The 10378-nt window shown below is 34.7% G+C and overlaps 2 protein-coding genes across 2 annotated transcripts; one reads left to right on the top strand and one right to left on the bottom strand.

The window, feature by feature from the left end:
• Positions 1-53: 53 nt before the first annotated feature.
• Positions 54-1281, top strand: tceanc2 (transcription elongation factor A (SII) N-terminal and central domain containing 2). Its single transcript, XM_067363710.1, has 4 exons — positions 54-292; positions 374-515; positions 609-805; positions 953-1281. Exons 1-4 carry the CDS (start codon positions 194-196, stop codon positions 1145-1147), a joined length of 633 nt encoding a protein of 210 aa, XP_067219811.1. The 5' UTR covers positions 54-193; the 3' UTR covers positions 1148-1281.
• A 2335-nt stretch (positions 1282-3616) lies between these two features.
• cdcp2 (CUB domain containing protein 2) lies at positions 3617-9300 on the bottom strand. The gene is made up of 6 exons (XM_067364196.1): positions 9234-9300; positions 8618-8965; positions 5821-6162; positions 5386-5739; positions 4159-4337; positions 3617-3922 (listed from the first exon to the last, which is right to left on the bottom strand). Exons 1-6 carry the CDS (start codon positions 9298-9300, stop codon positions 3617-3619), a joined length of 1596 nt encoding a protein of 531 aa, XP_067220297.1.
• Between the last annotated feature and the right edge of the window lie 1078 nt (positions 9301-10378).

The raw sequence follows: 10378 nt of genomic DNA, 5'->3' as shown, positions 1-10378 counted from the left end.
ATTGAAAAACCTTTATCGCGCAGACGCGCTTTAACTTCCGGTGTGAAGCAGAATTCAGTTCACCGCTTTTTGTTGCCGTACTGCTCCGTTCACAGACAGATCTACAGTCATGTAGTTACCTAAATTTAAAAAAAGTGTAGCTAGAGCTGGTGTAAATAAACTATTTAGAATCGTCCATATCAGGGTTTTAATCATGGATAAATTTGTTGTTCGGTTACCAAAGGGAGACCGGGCGAAACAGGAACCAAAACAAGAAAGAAATTACAAACAAGCAACATTAGAGTCCCTAAGGGTAAGTCATTGGTCATTTTATCCTGTCCATCATTCTTCACCATGTGTGGTATATTATTCATGACATCTGCATTTGTTCCAGAGAGTGGTCGTGATTGAAGACATTGAAAGGTACAAGTCAATCCTTGAACTGCCTGGCCAACCTAAAGAGAACATGATGGAAGCCTTAAAGGAGCTGGACAAGAAAGTGCCTTCCAGAGAAGTGCTGAAGACTACCAAAATTGGTAAAACTTGGTTATTCCTTTTTAGTTGCATCCCAGTCACTTTCCATCAAATATTATTTTAAATCACTGCCACTTTTATTTGTGTCTCTTCAGGACACACAGTTAACAACCTCCGCAAACACTCAGAAGATCCTGAAATCAAGGCCCTTGCGGGGGAGGTATATAAACACTGGAGGAGCTTTATTGAGGAACATGCAAATAAACCTTCCATAGAAGTTCGCTGTGACAAACAGACAGAAAGTTTAAGGAGCAATGCCAAGAAACTGCTCTCTGAAGCCATTGCGTTGAAGGTACTGATCCTAAAGTATCATTACAATTTCTTAACCGCATTGACAGTGTTTATGCTCTCATTAGTTAATTCCGGAATGGTATAATTAAATATTATTATGACACAGTTTGCATGCATATTGTATGTAACTCTTTTCCTAATTGTCCAGGTGGAGCATGGCCTAGTGGAGAACATTGAGAGGGAGGTGTTCCACCAGAGCTCTCGGCTTGTTAGTGGAGCTTACAGAAGGACTGTGAGGGCTCTTGTCTTTGCTCTGAAACATAAGCCTGAGTTGAGAGCGCAGGTCAAGGATGGCAAATTACCAGTTAATATATTTGTTAGAAATCACAAAAAGAAAATGTAAAGAATTCAGACATGTGACCTAAAGAAAATATTGTTTACCCATTTCATTTTTTAAAAATATATTTATTGTTTTTTAACATACAGCTGTATGATTTACTCATTGACTTGTAACCATTTTTAACTTTGAATCTTAAATACAACATTTGAATTTTTTTACATCTTGTTTGCCAGAATGTCTCTTTCCATTCACAGCTACACTGGTGGTCAAAAGTTTGGAATAATTAAGATTTTTTCAAAATCTTATGCAAAATCTCTTATGCTCACAAATGCTGCATTTATTTGATCAAAAATGTTGTAAAAACAGTAATGTTGTTGTGAAATATTATTACTTAAAATAACTGGTTTGTATTTTTATTTATGTTGAAATGTAATTTATTCCTGTGATGTCAAAGCTGAATTTTCAGCATCATTACTCCAGTCTTCAGTGTCACATGATCCTTCAGAAATCATTCTGATATGATGATTTGCTGCTCAAGAAACACTTCTTATTATCAATGTTGAAAACAGTGACACACTACCTTTTAAAAGATTGAGGTAAGATCTTTAAAATAGAAATTAATACTTTTAAAATTGATTCAAGTGTCAGTAGAGACATTTTATAATATTTCAAAAGATTTCTATTTCAAATAAATTGCTGTTATTTTAAATTTCTATTCATCAAAGAATCCTGAAAAAAAAAATGTATCTCAGATTCCACAAAAATATTAAGCAGCAACATTGATGATGATAATAATAAGAACCATTATTAATAATTGAGCACCAGTTATAATTAAGCCGCAAATCATCATATTAGAATGATTTCTGAAGGATTATGTGACATTGAAGACTAGAGTAATGATGCCGTAAATTCAGCTTTATCATCACAGGAAAAAATTACATTTTAAAATATATTAAATGTATGTTAAATGTAACAATATTTCACAATATTACTGTTTTTACTGTATTTTTGATCAAATACAAGCAACCTTGGTGAGCATAAAAGACTTCTTTCAAAAACATAAAAAAACAACATGTCATGAATATGAAGGAGGTTTTATGAATGTTTATGACAACTGTCATTAAGTGTCATTCGCACAATTATGTCATTTTTAATGCAAAGATCACATTGTTTGAGATATCTTTGTTACGACAACTTGACATAAACCAACACATCATAACCTGTCAGTGTCTTTGACATGACAACTTGACATTAGCAAAACATCATAACCTGTCATAAACATGACATAGCAGATTAATTATCAAACTTAAAAAACTACTTGGCTTTATGGGTTAACATTACATTACATTATTTTGGTAACACTTCAGTATAGGGAACACATATATAAATTAACTATGACTTTTCCCTCAATAAACTCTTAATTTACTGCTTATAGTTAATTGTTAGGTTTAGGTATTGGGTAGGATTAAGAATGTAGAATATGATCATGCAGAATAAGGCATTAATATGTGCTTTATAAGTACTAATAAATAGCCAATATTTTAGCCATATGAATGCTAATAGTAATAAGCAACTAGTTAAAAGACCCTAAAATAAGTTACCATTAATTGTCTAAAATCTGACCTTCTGTTGGAGGAAACTTAAAAAAACAAAAAAACATGAAATGAAAAATAGTCATGACGCTGTTATAAAATTATATATTATATATTGTCACTTAATGACATTTTAATGACAAGTTCAATTTGTACCACTGTACTTGAGCTCAAGATACATGTTCATGACACTATTATAATGGCCTCATGACAGCCAATGTCAAAACCAACTACATGACAGTTTAATGCAATGTTAACCCATAAAGCTAAATTATGTCAAGTTGTCATGACAAAGACACTGACTGGTTATGATGTATTGGTTTATGTCAAGTTGTCATAACTCGGACATCTCAAACAATGTCATCTTTGCATTAAAAATGACATAATTGAGTGAATGACACTTAATGACAGTTGTCATAAACATTCATAAACCCTCCTTCATATTCATGACATGTGTCATGTCATGATTATGAAGGGGTCATGTCAGTCTTATGCACACCCTTTCAAGTAAAGTGTTACCAAAAAAAACTTTGGACTGCCAGTGTACATAAAGTATAAAAATAGAGATATATCAAGTCCTTATATATTCATTGTGTGGCTCTCCTATAGACCTTATGTAGCTCTGCCCCTTTTCAGTGCTGCACTTGTTGTTCCGTCTTCCGGTTTATAATTCCACAGCGCGAAGGTAAGATCTTACAGATTTATGAATGAACCGCACGTTTTAAAATCTTCCTGGACTACTGACGTGTTATGACATCTGCTTCAAACATTACAATGCCCATGATAACTTTCATAAACTCTACCATAACTCAGTCCACTTTACCAGCTGATTACTCTTCGACAGCGATGCCATAAAAACATACAGAGCTACTGCAAAAACGGAAGTTCAAACACAAAGTTCTAAAGATGTCTCTGCTCTTGTTTCTCTGGTGCATAAAGTCTATAGAAGCACCAACCACACAATAGCAATTAACATGAGGATGACAGCGAGAACACAGATGCTGATGAAGATGATGTCACTGGTGTCATGTGGTTCACTTTCTTCTTCAACTTTCTTGTTGTTTGATTCCTGGGCCAGACGGGCCAGTTCATTGAGCCGGTTACGTTCCTCAACTGAGATAATGCTGGCCATGGCTACCTTCCTCTGGGCATCACACTGCACCTCATACTCCTGAATATTCTGCTGCGGTCCATCAGAGAAGTCAATATAAAGCGAGTTGACCAACATGGTGATGTTTTGACGTTTCTGCCGAAGATCAGATAGGATATGAGGCATCATTAGTGTTGATTTGAACAAACCCATATTAAATGTAGTTTTAAGACTGCTATAAGATATCAGACATTTGCTAACATCTGCCACTGAATTAGACCTAAGTTTAGGACCATCACTGAGAAAAGTGTAGGGTAGTAGGAGTCTTTTAAGTGTGGTATCTCAAAAAATAATCTACAGCACTTTAACATGTGTCTCTTTATCTTACATACCTGTCCAGCAGTTCCACAGTTGACAAAACGGGCTTGAATTTTGTAGGATGTTTCCGTCAGTTGGGCCGAACAGGAGGGATTCCCCAGATAAATGTTCTCACGGTCCAGCTGAGGTAAAGCCTGTCTAGAGACCTGAATCTGAAACTCTGTTCGGGTGCAGCTTACATTGACTGGCACCACTGCAACACACAAAGAAAACAACAAAACATCAACTTTTCAGGTTGAGGTCAATGAATATATGACATAATTGAAGTTTCATAAAAATAAATGTATGCAGAAGTTATAACACACTTCCTATTTTCCTTATCTCGCCATAAATTCATTGCCTCGCCACAGCCAAACTGTCGGAGATATCAAAAATATGATTGCAATTTTACATCTTCAATGTCTCGACTTCATTCTGACCGAGTTTGGTGGCGATCAGATTAATCGCCTAGGAGGAGTATATCAAATTCCAGAGCATGCTTTTTTCAAACAACCCATAATAACTGACTTCCTGTTGAGCCGGCGTATAACTTAGGGCTTGAAAGTTGTTAGGCCCCATGAAGTCTATATGTGTACCGAGTTTCATACTAATACATGCAAGCGTGTTTGATATATGGACCAAGTTTTCTGACTCCATTCAAGGGGGAGCCAAAGAGCCCCTGTGCCACGCCCGGGTCCCAGCCTTATGTTAAGGTGCCCAAAAATCCCCGAATTAAAAAAACAATTCTTAAAAAAACAATAGGGCCCTGCACCTTAGTGGCTTAGGCCCTAATAAACAAAAATACGAGGTAACTCAGTCATTATTATTCATATGCTATGAATGAAAAACCCCTTTTGGAACTTGTATTTTCAATAGTGAACCACTGAAAATATACATAATGTGTATCTTTTCACATTGTCACATGAACAACCAGTCAGTAACTATTTGTATGTGTTGAATTCTACTGTGCTATATGTTTTTTATTCACTAAATAGAACAGGTGTTGTGCCGAATTTCAGCTCCCTGTCAGATTATTACCCCCTCGTTGAAGACACTATTGCCTAATCCTAACCCCTCCGCCACACCTACTCCTAAACCTACCAATACTAGGGGGGTAATAATCTGGCAGGGGGTCGAATTTCAGCACAGCACCAGCATATAATAATCTGGTTGTGTAGATGAATCATTAGCAGAATATCATTTGGTTCCCAAAACTAGACTTTTAGAAGAATGAACTCAAACTGTGATAAGTGAGCACTCACCTCCAATATAGGAGGCTGTGAAGCCCTTAAAGGCATTGTTCCGGTCAGTGTTGAGAACAACCAGTAGTTTATTTCCCTTAGAGGTCAACGATGGAGGCTGTTCACTACCACACCAGTGGCCCAACAGAGTGTCTGTCTCACTGTCCCCGTCATACACAGCCACAGAGTCATAGTCGCACGTGTCGGTCAGGCTGTTCCGATCCTCAAGCTCCAGAAAGGGAAAAAATAGCTTGATCCTGTAGCCGGCTGCTAGAGTGACTGTCCAGTGACAGTTGATGTTGTTGGGGTAGATGTTTGGGAAGTGAGGACTAGTAAAGTTCCCATTGATATTTTTGAGAATTTGCTGGCACTCTCCTTCAAAAACAGCAAGATTAAGGATTATATACTTGAAACATTATTATGATTATGCATCTTGTATGACAACATGTGTCTCACCTGAGTAGTAATAAGCTTTAAAACCTCTCCCTCCAATGTTGAAATCAGATTTGAAGACCACCAGCAGTTGGTTTGATGTGGTGACAGTGTTGGGAGGTCTCTCATTACCGCAGTAATTGCCCAGGTGACGGTGTTTAACAGTGGGGCCATCAAAGAGAGCCACATAGTCAAAGTTGCACCCCTCGTTGTTTTCCAACTGGAAGTCGAGAAACACCAGGCTGACTACACTCTGATTGGACACATGAACTGTCCAGGAGCAGTCGGCATTATTGGTGTAGTCTTGTGGATGACCTGGGCTTGAGATGACTCCTGAAAGACCGGTCAAAACCCCACCACACATATCTGATTTAGAGAGAGAAACAAATTAACTGATGTATAAATTCATTTATTTTTATTTTTACACATACACAATTACACATTCTGTGAAAGTTACAGAGGTTACTGGATTTAACCCTTATAATTCATTTGGATTATTTGAGACATGGAGTTTTTAGTATGAGAACCAACTCATGTTAAGACTATAGTGGTCGACCGATATTGTTTTTTTGATGGCCGATGCCGATGTGTTAGAGAGCAGGGTGGCCGATGGCCGATATATACACAAACCAAAAATTATTCAGATATTTTTGTTATAGCCTACTAGTGTGCAGGACACTACTGTATATGTAAGTTCATTTATGTAAGTGAGTATAGCAAAATAATACGGAAGAGGATTAGGGCCAAGAAATAATAGAAAAATAAAACCATCTTGAGATTAAAGTTGTTAAATTTCGAGAAAAAAAGTCGAGATAAAATGTTGAGAATAAACTCATTAAATCATGAGAAAAAAGTCGTTAAATTACGAATTTGTTCTCATAATCTAACAACTTTTTTCTCGTTATTTAATGACTATTCTCAACATTTTATCTCAAATTTTTTCTCGAAATTTAACAACTTTTTTCTCATAATTTAACGAATTTGTTCTCATATTCTAACGACTGTTTTCTTGTAATTTAATGAGTTTATTCTCATTTTATTTCGACTTTTTTTCTTGAAATTTAACGAGTTTTTTCTCGAAATTTAACAACTTTAATCTCGAGATGGTTTTATTTTTTTATTATTGCTTGGCCCTAATCCTCTTCCATAATACAAAGTAAACTGTGACATATTATACCCAAAAATTCTGACACAGTTTAACTCTGAAATCTTGTCATATTTTATTGCCATTTTTTTAAACTATAGTAATGATGAGATAATGAAATAATGAATGAAATGTTCAAGGTGTCTGAATAAATTTTGGTTTGACTGTATATATAAATGTATATATATATATATATATATATATATATATAGAGAGAGAGAGAGAGAGAGAGAGAGAGAGAGAGAGAGGGAGAGAGAGAGAGAGAGAGGGAGAGAGAGAGGGAGAGAGAGAGAGAACACTGTGCAAAAGTCTTAGGCCACCATTAGATGTTGTTTCAGCAATGATATAATGACCATATGAAATTATTTCTCAGTCTCTTTATTAGAATATAACTAGAAAATACAGCAAATTTGTATGCAGTATTAAAAAACATGAAATAAAACCATGAAAAAACAGCTTTTTAACAGGCTAAAGTGGCAAGTATTTGGTGTCCTCCCCTTACACTTGAATAGCAGGAACCAAAAAAGGAAAAGGACTGGAAGGCCAAGAAAACTTGCAAAATCTGATGAGAAGTTTCTCAGAGTTTCATTTTTAAGAAAATGGAAATTTAGGTCACACTAAATACTGATTTTTGCTTAAAGAAGCCATTTTGAGCCAATTTTTTTTTACATTTTGTGTACATATGTCCTTTATTTTCTGTTTGTATCACAATAAAGAGACTATGGATGGTCTTTAAAACTGCTAAAACAGCAAAGCTGATGGCTTTTGCACAGTACTGTATATCTATTTATTTATTTAGGAGTCGAGTTATAAGAAACTGAATTAAATACATTGATTGCAATGAAGTTAATACAGGTAATTATAAGATATGTTCTTATAAATGTTTTCTAAAAAATATATTGAAATACAATTTCTCATAAATAGCCTATATATTTTTTTCTTGTAGCTCAGTGGTTTAGTTGTAGATCATATAAAATTTGAAATTTCATTGATTTTCTCAATTTTGAATTAATCGAAGAGTGGTAGGTTAGTAATAACATGGTAATAACAAGGTAAGCAAAACTCTGAAATGTTTGTTAGTTCACCCAAAAATGAAAATTCATTTCAGTCATCATTTAGGCTACTCACCCACATTTCATTCCAAACCTGTAAGACCTTGTTCATCTTCGAAACACAAATGAAGATCTTTTTAATGAAATCTGAGAGATATCTGTCTTTCCATAGACGGCTATGCAACTAGCTGCTTCATAAAGTGATTGTAAAACTAATCCATACGAATTGAGCGATTTAGTCCAAATTTTATATGCTAAACAGATTAAATTTAGGCTTATATTCACATATAAATTCACATATACGAAAAGTCTTATGGGTTTGGAATGACATGAGTTTTCAGTTTTGGGTGAATTAACCCTTTTTATGAATTATGAGCAATAAATGGTCAAGAGAGGAGTTGAAAGATTGAATATAACAAGGTTAGTAAGCAATTTCATCATACTAGACAAATGTGATGTTGACGTTTTGTGACTATACTTCCAAAACAATGTGTATTTCAACACAAATCTGTGCAATGTCTGTATACAGTAAATGATATTTGCTTATTTTAGGAACCAATCATTGCCTTTTGTAATCAACTGCATATTGACTGGTATTGAACCAATCTTCATTTGCACTCCTCACCTTTCCTATAGCCCACCGAGAAACCCTTGCGTGCAACGTGGCGGTCTGAATGGAAGATGATGGACATGACGTTCCAGGACGAGCTGAACTGAGGAGGAGACACATCTCCACAGAATTTCCCCAGGAGGTTGCCCTCATCCTCTGAGATGCCGTTGTATATCTTGATGTAGTCGTACGCACAGTCTGTATGGTATTCCAGCTCAAAGTGATGGAAGGTTAACAGTACGGAAGAGCCTTCTGAGACCACTATCAACCAGGTGCATTCAGTGTTATAAGGGTACAGGCCTGGAAAATTAGGGCTTGACACATTGCCACTGCTTGCAGAGAGGATTCCACCACATTTAACACCTATACAAATATTACACACAGTTGAATCAAAACCAAAAGCAACTTACAATGTGTTCAAGATTTAAATTTTTATCAGTATGTGTTACCTAGGAATCAATAATGACTATTCAATATACTCGTGTTTAAGACTTTCAGATAATATCAGACAAAGAGGCACATACTAAAAATGATCACAGAATTAGGAAGCTGCCTTACAAGGTTAAGTAAGTAGTGAGGTGAACACTCATAAGGTGTGCACTTTCACCCATGTGATAGGAAGCCATCCTACCTTTCTTGGAGGTGACCTTTCCAGCAATGAACAAAACATGAATGAAGACAGTCATCCTTAAAACCATGTTGTTTCTTTTAGTATGCAGCGTTTAAGCTCTTCTGCTGTCCTGCAGGGTTCAGAGAGCAGGAGTCATTTTAAAGCTCCTCATTCTTTGGACTCTCATTCTGGGGCAATTGGATAGGTGGTCCACTCTTTGGCTCTCCAACTAAATTTTAATGAGGACTATCAAATGCACACAGGTGGCTTGTCAATACACTGTTCGGAGAGAAAGCCATGAAATGTTAATGAGTGTATCGTGCACATGATGGAACAAGTGGTGTGTTTTAAGTTGATAAGAGGAAGGGATACGGAGATGACCACATGTATTACAAGCAGTCTTAATGATGCCGATGATTTAAAGTTTAGACATACAGTCAAAACAAAATTTATTCTGACACCTCGAGCATTTCATTCATTATTACAGTTTATCCACTACAGTTTAAAAAAATGGTAATAAAATATGACAAGATCTCTGAGTTAAACTGTGTCAGAAAAAAATATCTTAATTATGTCAGATAACACTTAATCAAAACATGGTCAGGTGAAAGTGTCTGAATAATTTTTGGTTCCAAATTTTTATCAATTTTACTGGTAGTCCACTGTATGAAGAATTTTTGGGTATAATATGTCACAGTTTACTTTATTTTGTTATCCTCACTTACATAAATAAATGAACTATAGTGTCCTGCACCCACTAGTAAAAATATATCAAAAATAACAAAACTTTTGGTTTTACTATAATAGGCCTTGGGAGTGTGTGTGTGTGATTAATTAATTAATTAATTTATTTATTTTTTATAAAAAGTAGGTTAAAATGAGAGATTTTTTTATTATTCAAAAAGACAAATACCATCAAAAAGACTCTTTAAAAAAATGTTATACTTTATATTTTGTTATGTTACATATATGAATTAAAAACCACCAAATGGCATATAAATGTGATGTTCATATTATATTATATTATATTATATTATATTATATTATATTATATTATATTATATTATATTATATTATATTATATTATATTATATTATATTATATTATATTATATTATATTATATTATATTATATTATATTATATTATATTATATTATATTATATTA

The sequence above is a fragment of the Chanodichthys erythropterus genome, chromosome 16 (genome assembly GCF_024489055.1).
Source record: "Chanodichthys erythropterus isolate Z2021 chromosome 16, ASM2448905v1, whole genome shotgun sequence".
NCBI classification, from domain to species: domain Eukaryota; kingdom Metazoa; phylum Chordata; class Actinopteri; order Cypriniformes; family Xenocyprididae; genus Chanodichthys; species Chanodichthys erythropterus.
The sequence above is the reverse complement of the archived record's forward strand: the minus strand, read 5'-3'. Positions and strand labels throughout refer to the sequence as shown.

Excerpts from the sequence above, each read along its gene's own strand:
- tceanc2 (XM_067363710.1), top strand. The coding sequence starts at position 194 with ATGGATAAATTTGTTGTTCGGTTACCAAAGGGAGACCGGGCGAAACAG. Across the intron at positions 516-608 it reads GCTGAAGACTACCAAAATTG|GACACACAGTTAACAACCTC; the intron begins GTAAAACTTGGT and ends GTGTCTCTTCAG. Across the intron at positions 806-952 it reads CTGAAGCCATTGCGTTGAAG|GTGGAGCATGGCCTAGTGGA; the intron begins GTACTGATCCTA and ends CTAATTGTCCAG.
- cdcp2 (XM_067364196.1), bottom strand. The coding sequence starts at position 9,300 with ATGGTTTTAAGGATGACTGTCTTCATTCATGTTTTGTTCATTGCTGGA. Across the intron at positions 8,966-9,233 it reads AAAGGTCACCTCCAAGAAAG|GTGTTAAATGTGGTGGAATC; the intron begins GTAGGATGGCTT and ends ATATTTGTATAG. Across the intron at positions 4,338-5,385 it reads CACAGCCTCCTATATTGGAG|TGGTGCCAGTCAATGTAAGC; the intron begins GTGAGTGCTCAC and ends TGTGTGTTGCAG.